Source organism: Myotis nattereri (assembly GCF_964212035.1).
Source record: "Myotis nattereri genome assembly, chromosome: 7".
NCBI lineage: Eukaryota > Metazoa > Chordata > Mammalia > Chiroptera > Vespertilionidae > Myotis > Myotis nattereri.
The window spans coordinates 30,374,069-30,393,997 of record NC_138082.1 but is presented as its reverse complement, the minus strand read 5'-3'; the positions used below and the strand labels follow the sequence as shown (position 1 = coordinate 30,393,997).

The following is a 19,929-nucleotide window of genomic DNA, read 5'->3' as shown; positions in this document are numbered from 1 at the left end:
GTCCCAAGTATAATGAAGAAATAGATGGGTTTCTCAGTAGAAGGACTAAGATTATAGAGATATCCTTGTGATGAAGATAAAGCCCAAAAGCTTTAAAGATGGGCCTGGAGAAGAGTAGGGTTGGACTTAATTGGGTCAGGGAGGAGGAGTTTTTCCCAAAGAGATAGACCAGAGGACACTGGTGGAATTAGACAGACCTCCTGGGGGATTGATTTCGGAAATAAGGAAAGGACACTGAACCTGCAAGCAGGGAATGAATATTTTAGCACTGGAGGATGCCTCCAGATTCCTGAACCAGGGGCAGAGGAGGCTGCAGTGAGGAGGGACTAGAGCATTAACCTAGGGCCCCTGCATGTAGATGACACAATAAATGTAAGGAGGAAGTACATAAACCAAGAAGTCTGGGTGTGAATGTCTATGGGGAGACCAGGGAGGATGAGGCACTGTGGAAGGACATGAAGGCTACCCTAGGCTGATAATGGGAGCTCCTATTGGGACCATGCCATTGCTTGATAGATGAACAAGACTGTGGGAACCACAGATGCTTTGTCATTCCAGGACATGGCTATAAATCCAGGAAAAATCAGGTAGAAGATAGGGCTTAAAGCCAGAAATGGTAAAAGTAACCTATGGTCAGGTGTTCTGCTGAGGGTTTGAGTGGATCTATGAATGGATGAAAGTGGCGTCCAGGCAGCAGGAGAGTGACACACTTCAAACCACAACCTTTAGTTTCTTGAATTTTGCATTGTTGACCTGTAGCTACATGGGCAGCAGAATATGGGAGGTGGAAGCTGCAGCCTTCCTCAGAGGTCGGTGGGCAGCTGTGGGTATACATGTGGGTCACCCCAGAATGGGGAGCCCTAGAAACCGAGGCATGTGATTTGGGTACGAGGCCCTGGGGAGGGAAGTTCCCGAACTCCATGGAGAGGATCAGAGACCCTAAGATGTAGGTAGTAAAGGTAACTGCCATTCCTGTCTTATCCATGTCTTGGGACATTCTTGTTACAAATATATTGACTTGAAATTTGTGACTAGGTATTTGACTTCCTTTATCCCTTTTTCTGACTAAATGACTTGCTGTAAAAGCAACTTTGTTCTTCATTACATAAGACTGCTATGGATACAATTCAATAAGCCACATGCTTCATGCCTACTTTAAACTATTTCCTTGTTTACATACCTCTTAGTATCTCCTTATTGCCTACTTATAAACTTCAAATTGCTTAGCTTTATATACTAAACTTTGTAAAATCATCTTCAAACTTATCTCTCTTGAATTAGCTCCCACAGTATGCTTCTCATCTCTGATTGAGCCAAATCAAATTTGTCCTTGTTTTGAAGACATAGTAGTCCTTTTCACACTCATGTCTGATCCCATAGCATCCACTCTCTTAGGACATATGACCATTTTTCTTGTAATGTCTCTATCTCTTATCTGGAGAACTCCATTGAGCTTCCATTGGAATAAAAAGTTCACTTAGGCAAGTAAATTATCTATCTATCTATCTATCTATCTATCTATCTATCTATCATCTATCTATCTATCTATCTATCTATCTATCTATCTATCTATCATCTATCTATCTATCTATCTATCTATCTATCTATCTATCATCTATCTATCTATATCTATCATCTATCTATCTATCTATCTATCTATCTATCTATCTATCTATCTATCTAGATACAGTAGAGCATTCTCTTAACTGAGTACCATTATAAAGTATAAATTATGTCTTCTTAGAAAATCATACCTTCTTGAGAATCATACCTATAGTGTTATATAGCATCAAAAGTCATCCCTGGGAGAGCAATAGGTTTTGTGATTCTATGACTAATGTGTGTTTCACCCCTTGTGAAGAAAGTTAATAAAACCATTTCTTGTTCTTTAAGAGCAAATTTGACTTTGGGTTAAATTTCTTGCTTATTACTCTGGACACCTGATGAAGGTGGCCTCTCTTCTGTGTCACTAGGTCAACACTGAGCTTATGGTAAAAAATGACCTGTGACTGTAGGTAGATAAATTGTATGTATACTAGGAAGGACTATATGTGAACTATAAGCCATGTATGATCTTTCTTCAATGTAGTGACTCTTATAACTCAGCTCTTCTTTGTGGGGTCCCTGAAAGTTACAACTACAGAATTGTTACATGAGACGTTGACTCCCATGGGCATGGGATGGTCAAATCACAGTGGATCCCACAACTAAGCTGTCACTAGTGGTGGGTGGTAGTCACCTTGGTGGACTGCTGTGTGGACAGCTGCAAGGGGTTCCACAGAAGAGCAGCAACTGATGCTGCTCTGTTGGGATGCTGTGTTTGTTGTCATTTGTCTTTCTAAGTAGGTCTCATGCCACCATGGCTCTGGTTGTCCTGTGACCCTAAATGCCTAGTTAAGCAGACCTGCAGGTGGGTGTTTATATTGTAGCCATTTCATCAAAAACTTTGAGAGGCTCATGATATGTCTGTTTTCTTAACTGCTATATCCCTACTGCCCAGCACTGTGAGTGGTACATAGTAGGAGCTAAATATATACTTGTCAAAAAAAGTTATTCCTGTACAGCAAGAGGTAGATAATAAACTAATTACCATTTTCAAATCCTTTATAAATGTTATTTAAGGCAGGGTATTCCTGTTTGTTGTCCTCACTGAATAATGCTTCCAGGAGTGATAGGTCAAATGTCTTCTCCAGCTCTTCGAGCACATTGTACACCACTCTCTGTATAGGGACCAGGTTTCTACAAGATTCTTGACAATCCTAAAAACAATACATGGGGAAAATATAAATATGGACTTCCAAGTTACAGAAGAGCCCTAGAAAGTGATTTTTGTTGTTGCTAATCCTCACCAGAGGATATTTTTTTCCATTGCTTTTCAGAGAGAGTGGAAGGAAGGGAGGGAGTGGGAGCAGGAGAAAGAAAAATATCATTGATGAGAGAGAGATACATCTACTGGTTGCCGCCTGCAGGAGTCCTGACTGGGGCTGGGAACCTGCAACCCAGGTATGGGCCCTTGATCAGGAATCAAACCTGCGACCCTACAGAGCTCAGGGAAACGCTCTAACCATTGAACCAGTCAGGCCATAGCTAGAAATTGATTTTGTTGTAAATGTGTTACAATTTCCCGCATAGGTATTTTCTCATGTAAAATTTAGAATTGTTATATATTTGTGCGGCTACTAAGTGATTGTAACATAATAAACTTCACTTACTTCATACATTTTATTGGTGATGAGTTCACGGTCACGAAGAATCTCAAAGAAAGGGAATTCTTTATCTATTGCTCTTGAAATCTCCACCTTATTTCTTTTGAAGTGCTGGAATCTAATATCGTAGATAAACCTGTTGTCTCTGCCCTGGTCTTCTGTGGACATCCTAGGGAGAAGGGATACCATGTGAAAATGGTTATCAAGATTCTGAGATGCTTGTGGAGGCGGTTAAGAGAAATATCACCCTGCGTTATAAAACTAGTTCATAACTAAAAAGTCGTGGTTTGATAATGATATAGAATAAATTTAGCATTTCACAAGAATATCACCATTTCTTCTGGGACTTCTGCTTTGTGTTGTTATAAATCTACCTCTGCTTTGTTATATACGGTGAATTTTTTTATGCATCTAAACGTTAGAAATTGCTGTTGTTTCCAGTGAAAGTAATTGTAATCCTGAGACTGTAATTCTGGCTCTTAGTTGATCATTTTATTACTATGATAACAATATTTTAATCAACATTTTGTATTTCTAAATGTTATGAAGACTCCTATTTTTGTCAAACCAGAAAAGTACCCAGTAGGCATATACACATCAGGTAATAATAATGTCACATTATTGCTTCTAATTCCTGCAAGAAAGTGTTTCTGGTTAAGGATGGGAGTTGAAGAGAAGCATTTGTCTTCTCTTTTATTGAAAACACTACTAAACTGATAATGAAGGAATGTAGGTGGAGGATACTCCCAGCAGTCAGGAAATCAACTGTGTGCCCTGTGGGATCCTTAAGGCAGTAGAAATTGAATGGGAGACATGCTGCTTAAAACCAACATGTCATTTGAAAAATGAAGAGCGGAACAACCCCACAACCCACAACAGTGGTTCTCAACCGTCCTAATGGAGCGACCCTTTAATACAGTTTCTCATGCTGTGGTGACCCCTAATTTCATTGTTACAAATTGAACATAATTAAAGCATAGTGATTAATCACAAAAATAATATGTAATTATATATGTGTTTTCCGATGGTCTTAGGCGACCCCTGTGAAAGGGTCGTTTGACCCCCAAAGGGGTCGCGACCCACAGGTTGAGAATCCCTGACCCACAAACTGACCACCTGAAACCAGGCAGCTCTCAGAGGCAAACATTGCTGTCCTTTTATCAAAGTATGTTACTGTCGCCTGTTACTGGATTTGTACATAGAATAATACATTATGTATGCTTATGTGTCTAACTTCTTTTGTTCATTATCTATGTTTTTGGTAATTAGAAGTTTGTTCCTTTTTTTTTGGTAGAGAATACTCCATTGGATGTTTTTACCACAATCTGCTTATTTATTTTCCTATTGATGAGCATTTGGATTGATTGCAGTTTGGAACTAGTGCAAATAAAGCTGCTCTGCTTTTTGTGGCGAGATGTTTTCATTCCTCTTGGAGAAACAGCAAAAAATTAAAATTGTAAGGTCATTGTGTAGCAGTATGTTTAACCATTACGGTATCTGCCAAACTGTTTTTCAAAGTCTATAAGAAATAACCTTTCCAATTTTAGTCATTTTAATGTGTGATGTGCTATCTCAAATAGCTTTAATTTGTATTTTTTAATGACTAATTATACTGATTATATTTCCATATGCTTATTGGCGATTCATGTATCTTTATTTATTATATATCTTCATGTAAAGTGTCCATTCAAGTCTTTGTCCTATTCAGATTATTGTGTTGTCTTTTACTCCTTAATAATGTGTAGGAGTTTGTTATATATTGCAGAAATAAGGGGTTTTCTTTTTTTTTTACTTTTTTTTTAAAAAAGAATTTTTATGCTAAACACCCTGCTTTTAGCAATTAAACTGCACAACCCCTACCTCAGACCTCCACCCCTGCCCACCACCACACACACATACAGACAAAGTGAATCATGTTCACTCCATGTGCCCAGTGAGCTGTCAAACTGCCTTCTCCCATCAATTTCATTTGGAAATACCAAATCTGGTTCCAGCCTATATCCTTTCTAAAGACTTAATTCTTCCCCCACCACCAATTTCAAGAGCACTTCCTCTGTTCCTTTCCTATGGCACTATACCCTTCCATCCCTTTTCACAAATCCTAATTTTCCCCACTAGTCTCAAGTTAATGGGAAGTCTATTTGGTTCATCTGGGCCTACAGAATGAAATGCAGGCCTTAGCATGCAGCAGGCCCACAAATAAAGCATGTCCCAAAATTAATGCAAGAAGTAATTTTGATAGAAAACCCAGGTTTATAATTAAAAATTGTAATTTTTTTATTGATTTATAAAGTATACAGTATAGGGTTATGTATGGAATGGCATATCGGGTAAATGGTCTCCACAGCTCTGCTGGCACATACACACTCTTTTGTTGAAATTTTCCATGACCATTTTGCATAAATGTGGCTGAATTTGATGAGGCTCGTTTTCATCTTGATGGCTTGGTTAATTGACAAAATTGTCGCATTTGAGGTTCAGAAAATCCACGAGTGATTGTTGAGAAACAAATGCATCCACAACTTGTCACTGTTTGGTGTGGATTTTGGGCTGTAGGCATCATCGGACCATTCTTCGAAAATGAGGCTGCTCAGGCAATAACAAAAGATTGCGTATGTGCCAGCAAAACTGTGGAAGCCATTTACCTGATATGCTTTTGCATACATAACTCTATACTGTATACTTTATGAATCAATAAAAAATTTACAATTTTAATAATAAACCTGTGTTTTCTATCAAAATTACTTTTTGCGTGAATTTTGGGACACCCTTTAATCCTATATAATAAAGAGGTGATATGCAAATTAACCCTCACACCCTCACAAGATGGCTGCCTATGACCAAGTCAGCAGGGGGGCTTAGTGAGGAATGACCAAACGACTGAACAACAGGCTGCATGGGGTGACCAGGCTGGCAGGGGGCCCATGAGGGGTGACTAGGCCAGCGGGGCGGGGGGGGGGGGAGTTGGGGGCAACCAGGCCAGCAGGGAGGGGGCAGTTAGGAGCAACCAGGCCAGTGGGGGGAGGGTGCAGTAAGAAGTGACCAGGATGGTGGGCAGGGAGAGTTAATGGAGACCAGGCTAGCAGGGGAGGCAGCTAGGATCTATCAGGCTGCCACGCAAAGGCAGTGAGAGGCGATCAGGCCAGCAGGAGAGGGGGGCAGATAAGGGCAACAGGGCAGGCAGGCAGGTGAGCGATTAGGATCCAGCAGTCCAAGATTGTGAGAGGGATGTCCGACTGCCGGTTTAGGCCTGGCAGTCGGACATCCCCCAAGGGGTCCCAGATTGGAGAGGGTACAGGCTGGGCTGAGGGAACCCCTCTCCCCCATGCACAAATTTTGTGCGCTGGGCCTCTAGTTGATGAAATAAAGCACGAAGGATATTTGTCCCTAGAGGCTCAGCTGACAAAATCGGGGAGGAATTTCCTGTTAAAACCTTCATAACTGCACACAGGCAAAACTGTACAATTTGGTATGAAGAGGGGTTATGAGGAGGGGTGAAGAAGGGAAACAGGTACAAAGTAATTGGAAGGTCCTATGAATGTGCATTATTAGGTAAAAATAACCTGAGGAGTTATCTATCCCCATCTCTTGGCCTTGTAAGTAGAGCAATGAACTAACAAAGAGCTGGGGCCAGAAATTAAGTAGGAGGGGGAAGCCCTATCACATGCCTTACTGCCCCCCACTCCCGCAACCCCACCAAACTTCTACTGAAAGGAGTTACCTCTGTCAGCTTCATTGGGGGACCTTGAGGGACAGTGCAGAGATGAGTAAGGGATGCACTCAAAAGTCATAAAATCTTATGGCTGCACTCTGACGGCTGTTACCAAAGGATAGAAAAATACGTGGGGTGGGAGCGGTGCGCTAGAGGCCAAAGCTTAAGGATGCAAAGCAGATGGCGTTCAGGCCCGCATGGCTCCTGGGAGCCCATGTGTCCAAGACCTAGAAGCTGGGCAGTCCTCTAGCCCCGCCTGATCCTGGGCTCCAAATCCAGATCTGAAAAGATCCGAGAACCCACCCCTAGGCTACCTCCCCGCACTGGGTTTACACCAACGTGCCCAGGGCCGGCCATTTCCCCAGATTGAAGTGCGAGGGGACCCCTGACCTTGCACCATGCCCACCATGTTCCCGGAGGCACCATGTTTGATTTATGTATTGGAAATATTTTCTGCCAGTTTGCCCTTCATTCTCTTAATTAAGTCTTTTGATGAGGAGAAATCTTTTTGATGAAGCCAAATCTATTTTTTGTGTGGTTAATAACTTTAGTGTAATAAGAAATCTTTGTCTACCCTAAGTTAATGAAAATATTCAAAAATCCATTTACATATAAGCATGGGTATCTTTCTGGATTTTTCTCTTCTGTGCTACTGATCTATTTGTCTATCCTTATGCCAATAGCATATTGACTAAACTACTACAGGTTATAGAAGGTCTTGATGTCAATTAAGGAAAGGTTTTTTTGGTTTTCTAAGTCTTTTGGCTTTCCACATATCTTTTATTTATTTTTATTCCTTTTTTTTTATCCAACAAGTGTTTATTGAGGGCACTGTCCTTTTGAAAAATATTATTTTTATTGGTTTCAGGTGTTCATCATAGTGATTAGACAATCATATACTTCAGAAAGCGTTCTCCCAGATAGTTCCAGTACCCATCTGGCACAATATCTTTAAAAATCAATTTGTCAATTTTTATAAGAAAAGCTTTTTGGATTTTTATAGCCTTTTGCATTTTGAAACCATAGAGAAATTTGATGAGAACTGACATTTTAACAATATTAAACTCCAACCTACTCCTATGCTCCCAATTCCATAACCTAGCTCTATTTTTGCCATGTCCTTACTACTCCTTAATATATTAAGTCAATTATTTATATATTTTATTTAGTTTTTATTGTCATATTCATTGTCTGTCTTCTCTCAAAAATATATAAACTGTAAGCATAGGGATTGTGTCTGTTTTGTCCTTTGATTTTTTTTTTTGGGGGGGGGTACTTGATACACATAAGGCGATAATCAATATTTATTGGTTAGATGCCCATAAGTACAAAAGTTTTTGTTGAAGCAAAATATAACCATAACAACATAACACTGATCCACGAAACCTGAAAACAGTTTGATGGTTCATTCAGCTAAATGGTTGAGTAAATTATGGTAAATTCATATGGCTGGATACATAATTATTTACTTCTAGTATTTGAATGGAAAGGCATAATTTTATTGATGAATGAAAACATAAATTTCATATTAATAAGTTATGATTCCATTTTTATACAAATCAAAGTAATAAAAGTCTTTTATTTGTGTGTGAAGTGTGGAGCAAATGTTGGGAAAGCAATGCAATGTTTCACCCAGGCTGTTAACATTGGCTTAGTTCAGAGTGTCAGAATTTCACCCCAGTCCCTTCAGTTCCTTGTTTTATCATTTTTGGTAACATCAGAGGAAAAAGAAAAAATAGGGCCAAAGTAAGACTTTTAGAATAAGTATATTTAATACCCATATAGCTTATGAGATAATATTCTTTCTGTAAAACAATTGGCTGGGAAATTTAGAAATTTAAAAGTTGATTTTCTAATTAAAAATAAAGGTAGAAAAAAAGAATAAAATTTTTAGGAATAAATTTAACAAATGGAACACAAATCTTTATTGTTGTTGTTAATCCTTGTCCAAGTATAGTTTTCCATTCATTTTTAGAGAGAGTGAAAGGGGATGGGGAGGAGACAGAGAAACATTAATGTGAGAGAAACACATGGAATGGTTGCCTTCCACACATACCCCAAACAGGGCAGGGCATGCACCCCAACCAGAGCTGGAGATTTGAGCCTGCAACCAAGGTATGTGCCCTTACTCGGAATTGAACCCAGGACCAGTTGGTCCGCGGGCTGATACTCTATCCACTGAGCCAAACTAGCTAGGGCTGGAACACAAATATTATATGCTGATAATGTCAAAAAATTGCTAAGAAAAAAATTAAAGATCTAAATAAATGGAAACACTCCATGTTCATGGATTGGAAGACTCAACATATTTAAGATGGTGATTTCCTCTAATTGATTTATAGGTTCAATGCAGTTATCAAAATCCTAGCAGGCCTTATTGCACAAATTACAAAGCTGATCCCAAATTTTATGTGGAAATGTGAATAGCCAAAACAATTTTGAGGAACCAAGTTGGAGGAATTATACATTCTGATTTCAACAGTTATTATAAAGCTACAGTAATAATACTGGCAGAAAAAATTATGGATTACTGGTACAGAATTGAGAGTGAAGAAATACACTATGTTATTAGTCAATGGAATTTCAATAAAAAATGCCAAGACAATTCAATGAGGAAAAGATAGTCTTTCAACAAATGGTGACAGGATATTTGGATATCTACATGTAAAAATATTAATTTATACCTTTACCTCAGAGCATATGCCACAATCAACTCAAAATAGATTGTAGACCTAAATGTGAGAGCAGGGCCAGTATAGCGCATGTTTCTATGTGGTCACACAAGACCCTGTGATTGCTTTAATGCTCTGCTTTTACAGTTTTGAAATTCTTAATGATTTGTTGCCTGTTGTTTGGTGTCAAATCCAAGAAATTATTGCCAAGAACAATGTCAAAAAGTTTCACAGATTCAGGCTAAACTAGAGAACATTATGCTAAGTGACACAAACCAGTCACAGAAGGATTAATACTGCATGATTCCACTTACATGAGGTATCCAAAACAAAGATAACAGAATAGCAGTGTCCAGGAGTGGGAGAGAGGGAGATGGGAAATTGTTTTCCAGTGGGTATAAAGATTCAGTTATGAAAGATGAATATGTTCTAGAGATCTACTATAAAACGGTACCTATAGTTAACAAGCATTAAAACGTTTTTGGACATGATGAACATATTTAGTACCTTGCTTGTGGTGATGGTATCATAAATGTATGGATATGTCCAAATTCATGAAGATGTATACATTGATGTGCATTATTTTTGTGTTCAAATAACGCAATAAATCTTTCGAAAACATGTAATTACTTATACGGGGAAACTAGCTAGAGGCAAGCCAATTTGGGTTTCTGAATTGTGAAAGGATTCAGGAATCAGAAGCACCATTACTTCAGAAGACAGGTGGGGAGGTGAAAAGCAAAACTGGCATATTGAAGCTCACCAGTCATCTAGAGGCATCCATTCATTACCATAGCCCTAATCAGGTGTTCATGTCTCATTTCTAAATGCGGCTGGACACCCAGTGGATGCTGGAGGGATCGCTGAGAACAAACAAATAATGAGGCAGGAGCTGGGGAAAAATGAACTCTTAAAAGAACCTTGGAAGAAACGGATGAATTAAAAACATTATCATCCTCAGGAATAGAGAGAAAAGATTAGATTTATTAAAAAAGAGGATGGTATAACCCTGGCCAGCATGGCTCAGTTGGTTGAGCATCGTCCCATGCACCAAGAGATCACTGATTTGATTCCCAGTAAGGCTGCATGTCTGGATTGCAGGCTCAGTCTCCAGCAGCGGGTGCGCAGGAGGCAGCCTATTGATGGTTCTCTCTCATCAATGTTTCTCTCTCTCTCTCTCTCCCTTCCTTTCTCTTTCTAAAATCAACACACACACACACACACACACACACACACACACACACACACACGATTGTATAAAAAAGGAGAAACATAAAAAAGAGCTGTTAGAAATTAAAAATATGACAAAAGAAAAAATTATCAAAGATTGCCAATCAAAATCAAAAACAGAAAGCTTGTAGAGGATTAATCTAGGAGACTTACTATCTAACTACCAGGAATTCCAAAAAGATGGAAGAGAGAGGCAGAAGGGAAGAAATTATTGAAGAAATATTCAAAGTAAAATCATGTGAATTGAAATAAATCAGTTTCCATTTGAAAGAGTTCTAAAGTATCCAAAACAATGATTAAAACCAACACCAGAGCAAATTATCATGAAATCAAGTGATTAAAGAACCAGAAAGTCTCAGAGTCAAAGTAAGTGACATACAAAGAAAGAATCAGAATCAGAATGGCAGCAGAGCTCTCATTAGCAATACTAATGGTAGTAAAATACTAATGATAGCATTGCTAATAGTAAACTGCAAGACAATGGACTGAATTCATTTCTGGAATAGGCCTTTTTCATTACCAAATTTTCACACAAGGGTGAGGACAAAAATAATCATTTAAAAAAATCCACGAATGATCTTAAAATATATGCATACCTTCTATGATATTATTCAGGAGGCTATGGATAATGTGCAACTCAAAATGAGGGAGTAAAACAAGAAAGGGGAATACATAAAACCCCCAAAACAGGGTGCAACCTGAGAGAGATCAAGCTTCAGAAGGTCAGCCCTGATGGCCTGAAGCAATCAGAAGTAATTAGAGCAGGAGAATAAAGGGTTCCTGGAGAGCTTCTCTAAGAAAAGAAACAGAGCTGATCAATTATCTAATGTGTCTCACCCTATTGAGAAGAGTTTTATAGTTCTGTAGAGTGTTTGGGAAGAATTGGTAATGAGGATACACAAAATCCAAGTGTGTGTGTGTGTGTGTGTGTGTGTGTGTATACATTCTTATGAAAGACACAGGAGGATAACATTGGCAAATTGGAGTCCATACAATTTTTTAAATATAATTTTTGAGTAAGGTGGAAAAGTAAAACTAAAGATTAACCATATATATCCATATATCTATATATCCATATATCTATATATCTATATATCTATATATCTATATATCTATATATCTATATATCTATATATCTCCCCATATAAAAGACCAAGTTACTGATTGTCCATCCATCTGACCATCCGACCGACTGGCCAGTACATATGACGCGCACTGGCAATTTAAAAATAAATGTTGACTTGCGCATGTGTGATATCTGTCCTCATCTGACACTGGCCTCCAATTTAAATTAATTCTAAGACAGTTTGCCATGATGCCATCATTTGCGATTACTATTAATAAATCACAAGGACAAACTCTAGACAGAGTAGGAATATTCCTACCTGAACCCGTTTTCGGACATGGCCAGTTATATGTTGCTTTCTCTCGAGTTAGAAGAGCATGTGATGTTAAAGTTAAAGATCTTAAAGTTCATCAGAAGAAAAATTAGTCAAGCACTCTGAAGGTGTTTTTACTCTTAATATGGTATACAGGGAGATATTAGAATAAATTTAATCAATTTATCAGTCTTTGTTTTTATCAATGTTGTTTTTATATCATGTTTTTTATTTTTATGTCTGTTGTGTTATCATGTTATTATTTTTTTTCCAAATTCATATTTATTTTTTAAAATAAATCTTTATTGTTCAGATTATTACAGATGTTGCTCTTTTTTCACCCCATAGCTCCCCTCCACCTGGTTCCCACCCCACCCCATGCCCTTACCCCCCTCAACTGTCCTCATCCATAGGTGTAAGAGTTTTGTCCAATCTCTTCCTGCACCCCCTTCACAACCCCTTCCCCCTGAGAATTGTCAGTCCACTTCCTTCTATGCCCCTGCTTCTATTATATTCATCAATTTATTCTGTTCATCAGATTTTTTTTTATTGACTTAATTTTTAGATTCACTTGTTGATAGATATGTATTTGTTGTTCCTTTGTTGTTCATAATTTTTATCTTTACCTTTTTCTTCTTCTACTTCTTAAAGAATACCCTTTAGCATTTCATATAATCCTGGTTTGGTAATGATGAACTCCTTTAGCTTTTTCTTGTCTGTGAAGCTCTTTATCTGACCTTCAATTCTACATGATAGCTTTGCTGGGTAGAGTAATCTTGGTTTTAGGTTTTTGCTATTCATCACTTTGAATATTTCTTGCCACTCCCTTCTGGCCTGCATGGTTTCTGTTGAGAAATCAGCTGACACTAGTATGGGTACTCCCCTGTAGGTAACTGTTTTTCTCTTGCTGCTTTTAAGATTCTCTCTTTGTCTTTCGCCCTTGGCATTTTAATTATGATGTGTCTTGGTGTGGTCCTTTTTGGATTCCTCTTATTTGGGGTTCTCTTTGCTTCCTGGACTTGTAAGTCTATTTCTTTCAACAGGTAGGGGAAGTTTTCTGTCATTATTTCTTCTAATAAGCTTTCAATATCTTGCTCTCTCTCTTCTTCTGGCACCCCGATAATTCGGATGTTGGTATGTTTGAAGTTGTCCCAGAGGCTCCTTACACTATCTTCATATTTTTGGATTCTTTTTTCCTTTTGCTTTTCCAGATGGGTGTTTTTTGCTTCTTCGTATTTCAAATCTTTGACTTGGTTCTTGGGATCATCTAGTCTTCTGTTGGATCTCTGTATATTATTCTTTATTTTAGTCAGTGTATGCTTGATTTCTGACTGGTCCTTTTCCATTTTTTTTGGCATTCTCATTAAGATCCTTGAAGGTCTCACTAAGTTCCTCGGAGGTTTGTAGAAGATTCTTGAGTAACCTTATCACTGTGGTTTTGAACTCCAAATCCAGCTATCTGCTTTCCTCCATTTCTTTCATTTGTGACATGTTTCTTTGTCTCTGCATCTTGGCCACTTCCCTCTGCTCTTGGCACCTCTGCACCTCCTACTCAGCTTCAATGCACTTTTTTCTTTCCTTCTAGTTGTAAAACTTCCACTCAGCCAGCTTTCCCATGGTTCTGGATGATCGCCGTTTTGTCTTTTAGTTGTAGTTTTAATGTGGTTGTGGGGGGGCGGCACGTACAGGTATATACCTTATGCCGCCATCTTGGTTGTCCTCATGTTGTTATTATTGATTTATTAATCAATTTATATATTATTTTCATATACATTTTACTAATTTTCTATCATCTCTGACACTTCTATTATAGAGAAAGGGTGAATAGCGATATTAAAATATTTCTTCTAATTAATTTCCTTTCAATGTGCACTAATCTGTGGTGCATGGGGCCACCAGTAATATAATAACTATGTCTGGTGACAGTTGTATACTGAAAATATCAGTGGGAACATTTTGTAAAGTATATGATTATCTAACCACTATATGGTACACCTGAAACTAATACACAGTAATATTGAATATAAATTGTAATTTAAAAATTAAAAAAAGTTGCAATTAAAAACACAAATGGACAAAAAAGTCTGTGGTTTAGTTAACACTGATGTACTCATGTTGACTTTTCAGTTTTGAAAATTGTACCCAATAGTGTAAAAGGATAATATCACAGGAAATGAAACTAGGTGTGCAGTATACAGAAAGTTCTGTGGTAACTTCACATCTTTAATGTAAATATAAAATTATTCCAAAACAATCATTTATTTAAAAAAAAATGTTTGTAAGTGAGAATAGCAGAAAAAGTAGAAAACATGACGAGAAACACCTCACACATTGAAAATATCAGATGCCACTATAAAACTTCTTTAATCTGTCCAAGTTTTCCTATTAAAAAAGAAAATCCACAGCAAACATTATCCATAATGGTACAATGAGAAAAAGCTTTCCCTTTGGGATTGGGCTTAAGCTACAGATGATTACTATTATTACTTGTATTCACCATAATAATGGAAGTCCTGGCCAACACAGGCAAGAAAAAGAAATAGTAAGTGTAATAGTAAGAATCAGATTTGTAGAAACAAAACTGTCATTATAAATATATTATGTAAATTAATATGTATATATTTCTCCAAAGTCATTGGAATTAAAAAGAGTTTGGCAAAATTTTAATTTACTTTTATATCTTAATAACAAACAGCTAGAAAGTTCATTTTAAATTATGTAGATTTACTAGCCTAAATATATCAAGTATTTACAAATAAATCTAACAGAAGGAAAAAATATAAATTTTATCAGAAAATATTTTTAATTAATAGTATACATATGCCATATTAATGAGGTAGAATACACAATATTATAAATATATCAATTCTCTTTTAATCAATCCATAGAATCATTACGATCTTAAAAAAAAATCTGAACTAGATTTCGACATGCTGATTTGGAGATGCAAAGGGTGATGACACTTTGAAGAAGGAAAGAAGATGGGGAGATGTACTCTACCATGTGTCAAGAGTTCATATGGAGCTATGACAGTCGGTGAGGCATAAGGAGAGACTCTTGTGGGCCAATGGCAGAGAAGAGAGAACAGAACAGACTCTGCTCATGTGACCCCTGGGTAAGAGCAGTGGGGAAAAGAATGGTTAACCCAGATGAGGACAGTGCGAACAGGGGAAGAGGGGAGAGCTGCCTAAGTCAAGCACAACTGAAATGGGCTGTAAAACCATGGCAGGCACATGACAAAGAGAGTGTAGCAATACAAGTGTGGTGGTTGGGGAGTGGGGTATTGGGGTATGGGTGGAGGTGAAAAGGACATAGAGGGGATAAATGGTGATGGAAAACAGACACGCAAACAATAAATAAATAAATCTATATAGATAAAAACCCAGTGGCCATAATGCCGTAATGACCAAAGACTGGCACGGGTGGGCAGGGCCGCATGATTTTGTGTGCTGGGCTTCTAGTAAATAAATAAATAAATAGAAAGAAAGTGAAGCAACACAGGCACCAAACTGCAGACAGGGTCAATCTGGAGGAATAACCCAGAGGGTGAGGAACACATCCCCAAAGCACTTAATATCACAGAAACAACTAAATAAAGCAACTGTGCACCGATGGGCTGATATAATAACATGTGGTTTAAAGTCAAGCTTAAATCAAGTTAAAAAATAAAATTAATTCTGTGACCATTAAAAAATAATAATAAAGTAGAGTTTGCAGAGCTATTGAGGGAAATTAAGACACCCCCTCAAGAAAACACAACCAACTTAAAAAAATATCCTATATAATAAAAGGGTAATATGCAAATCGACTGAATGGCAGAATGACTGGTTGCTATGACATGCACTGACCACCAGGGGGCAGATGCTCAATGCAGGAGCTGCCCCCTGTGGTCAGTCCACTCCCACAGGGGGAGTGCCTCTCAGCTACAAGCCAGGCTCATGGCTGGTGAATGCGGCAGCCCAAAGGACAACGGAGTCTTGAGGGGTCTGGATTGCAAAAGGGCGCAGATTGGGTTGAGGTACCCCTCCTCCCCCACTTCCCCCAGGTGCACAAATGTCGTGCACCAGGCTTCTAGTTAGATATAACAAGAAACCAAAAAAAAACGACTAAAAATTAAATAAATCTTATAGAAGAAAGGTTTGAGACAAAGGAAAGTAAAGAGAAAAAGAGAAGATTTATTAGGGACAGATAAAGCTGTGAAGGCTAAAGTTGCACCAATGGAAGAATAGTTTTGTCCCCAAATTAAATAAGAATACATTTTTGAAGATAGTAGAGAAGAAACTTTCACTGAAGTAAAGGTAGAGTTGACTCTGCTACCTTAAGAACACGAGAACTATGGTTGAAGATGGTGTGCATGGAATTCACCAGTAACTTTCAGCATCACTTCTATTTATTCATAATAACCAAAGTATATTTATCTTATAAAATCAATATTATAATAAGTCTTCAAATTTCAAGCTTTACAAGTAGAAGTCACCATAAACAAAATTAAAGAAAAGGAAAGTAAATTTATAAATTTCAGAATATTTAACAAACCCTCCTTTATTATCAAAGAAAAGACAATCACTTCAACTAATAGCACTGGCAATAAATAAGCCAGCAACTCACCTAGGAGGCAATTTAAATAACCAATAGACACAAAACACCTCCACCTCCCATGTAATCAGAAAATGCAAATTAACTGAATGAATCTGTGAAAATGGGTATTGGGAAATGATTCATCTCATTCGCTATTGCTAGCAGAATATATTGGTTCAGTTCCTTAGAAAGGCAGCTTGGCAGAATATGTAAATAAGCATTAGTATTCGTTGCCTCAACAATTTGATATTTTTGGTTACTGACACAAGACAAATTCAGATATCTATAATAATAAAAGGGTAATATGCTAATTAGACGAGAATCATTCCCGATATCATTCCAGATGTCCTTCTGGACAAAGCCACGGCTGGAGGGAAGCCTGGGTCCCAGGTTTCATAGGGAAGCCAGTGCCAGCAGCCAGGGGAAGGAAGGCCTACTCTTGCACGAATTTTGTGCATCGGGCCTCTAGTGTATATACATGCAAAAAAGAGAAATACATAATTGTTGTTATCACAGCTTGTTGAAATGACTAAGTATCTGTCAATGGAAGAGAATGGTTTAAAAATTATGGCATATTACTGTGGAAAACAGTATGGAGTTTCCTCAAAAAATTAAAAATGGGACTCCCATTTGACCCAGTAATCCCACTTCTTAGGAATATATCTCAAGAAATAAGAAACACCAATCAGAAAGGACATATGCACCCCTTTGTTCTTAGCAGCACAATTTGCAATAGCTAAGATTTGGAAACAGCCGAAGTGCCCATCGGCAGATAAGTGGATTAAAAAACTGTGGTACATCTACACAATGGAATACTAAGCTTCTGTAAAAAAGAAAGAATTCTTATCATTCACAATAGCATGGATGGACATGGAGAGCATTATGCTAAGCGAAATAAGCCAGTTGGAGAAAGATAAATACCACATGATTTCACTCCTATGTGGAAATAATGAACAACATAAATCTATGAACAAAAAACAGATCCAGAGACAGAGAAGCATTGAACAGACTGTCAAACTTCAGAGGGAAGGCAGGGGAGGGAAGTGGGGCATAAGAGATCAACTAAAGGACTTGTATGTATGCATATGAGCATAACCAATGGACACAGACACTAGGGGGTTGAGGACATGTGTGTGTGGGGTTTGGGGTGGCTAGGGAGAGGTCAATGGGGGAAAAAGGAGACATATGTAATAGTATATGTAATACTTCAAACAATAAAGAATTTAAAAAAATTAAAAAAAAACTTCTTTAAAAAAAAAAATTAGGGCATATTGATTCCATGGAGTAGTATGCAGCTTTTAAAAAGAATGGAGAATTGCCCTGACCGGTTTGGCTCAGTGGATAGAATGTCAGCCTGCTGACTGAAGGGTTCCGGGTTCAATTCTGGTCAAGGGCATGTACCTTGGTTGCGGGCACATTCCCAGTGGGGAGTGTGCAGGAGGAAGCTGATCGATGTTTCTCTCTCATCGATGTTTCTAGCTCTCTATCCCTCTCCCTTCCTCTCTGTGAAAAATCAATAAAAATATATTTTAAAAAAATAAAAAGAATGGAGGAGATCTGTATGTTCATTAATGTGAAAAAAACTTAAATATTTTCACTATTAAAATAATTAACAATGCAAAATAGCATATACAATATAATCCTTTTCGTTAAAAAACAAAACACAAATTATGTATTTGGAAAATCAGTTGTATGTGTGAAGGCAGAGAAAGAGACGTGGAAGGCTGTGCCCACAACACTCAACAGGGCCAGGTCTGACAGCTTCAGGCAGGTGGCAAGGGAAGGGGACTTTCCCCTCTGCACACTTGCATGTCATTTGAAATTTTATGAACAAGAATGTAAAATGTAATTCTTTTCTATTAAAAAAGGTTAAACATATTAAGTAATTACTAGAGAAAAGGATAGGATTTCTGGCCTTTGCCTTGTCAGAGGTATAACCCATTACAGAGCAGAACTCAAAGTGCAGATGAAAATACTCAGCCTGAACTAGGCTTTCATGTCTTGGCCTTTTCTTTTTCTCTTACTCCCTTAGATCAAGATCCCTGGAGGGAGAGTCCAGAGCCCCAGCCAGAGATGGGACTAGGCCTGGCATTGACCTCTCCTAGCTCAGGGATGAGACCAAGGCACCCAGAATTTTATATTTTCTAAAGTACCCTCTTTGAAAAAACCTAGGTGAAGGCAGAGGGGTCCCGAGGGAAAATAGAGGGTTCAGAGATCATGAGAAAATAACAAATTGCGTCAGAAAGGACAGCCGAGTCCAGGTGGCCCACAGCTGAGGAATAGCTGTAAGACAAGAGTCCTGTGGGTTGTGGCAGCTGCACTCACACCAGCAGCTGTCCCTCTGCAGTTTAAAGATCCGATTCCCTCACATGTATTCCTGCATTTCATTACATTGCACATGAGTGTTCTTGTAAAGCAGGATGAGGTCAAGGTTTACAGGAGTGTCTAATGACACACACTAAAGCAGCAGCACAACCTGAGAGAAAGTTAAAGGGAGGCAGAGACTGACCTGGTGCTGAGGTCGGTGCCCTCACTGGCCATCGTCTTGCCCCGGGCCCTTTCTGGGCCTGGGGCCCTCCTGTGTCCCCAGCCTGCGTCTAGTGTGGCTGCCCAGCCCCAAGCAGGAAGTGTGTACAATCACCCGAGGAGAGCTCCTCCCAAATGGGGAAATTAGAAGTGAAACTAACTTTCTGAGCGTTTTCAGACATATCTCCCTCCTTCTGCAGCCCCGCAGTCGTTCTCAGCCATCAGGACATGTGGCAGCAGGAATGGAGGACAAAAAGAGACAGTCAGGACCAGGAGGCAAGGGGAGGACGACCCAAGGGGAGGGGCAGGGCCAGCCCCCAGGAGTCTTCTTGTTTGAGCAACGACTCCAAAAACAGGAAAATAGCCTAGCTATGGGGCTTGGAAACCTGGAGAGCAGGAGAGGCAGCGACTGAAAAGGGACAGGGGGCAGAGAAAACACCCAGGGGACATGCTTCCTTAGCTTCACCAGGAGCAGTTTCCATTCAGAGGATAGTTGTGGGCTGAGTCTCCAGCCTGGGAGACCCTGTGGGGACAGGGTTGTCCCTGAGAGGAGGCAGAGTCCCAGACCTGAGAATTCAGGGGCAGGAGGAAGCGGAGGCAACAGCATCAGCAGCTTCTGGTTGCAG

General features: G+C 38.8%; 1 protein-coding gene across 1 annotated transcript in view; it reads right to left on the bottom strand.

The window, feature by feature from the left end:
- The window catches only part of LOC308522700 (nuclear body protein SP140-like protein), a 68,473-nt gene extending 49,084 nt beyond the window's left edge, over positions 1-19,389 (bottom strand). The window contains exons 1-3 of the mRNA XM_081096232.1: positions 19,287-19,389; positions 3,213-3,375; positions 2,591-2,759 (exon numbers count right to left, since the gene is read on the bottom strand). Of these exons, the coding sequence (XP_080952358.1) occupies positions 2,591-2,759; positions 3,213-3,375; positions 19,287-19,318 (364 nt within the window). The 5' untranslated portion in view covers positions 19,319-19,389. The remainder of the gene's footprint in view (positions 1-2,590; positions 2,760-3,212; positions 3,376-19,286) is intronic.
- Positions 19,390-19,929: the final 540 nt, after the last annotated feature.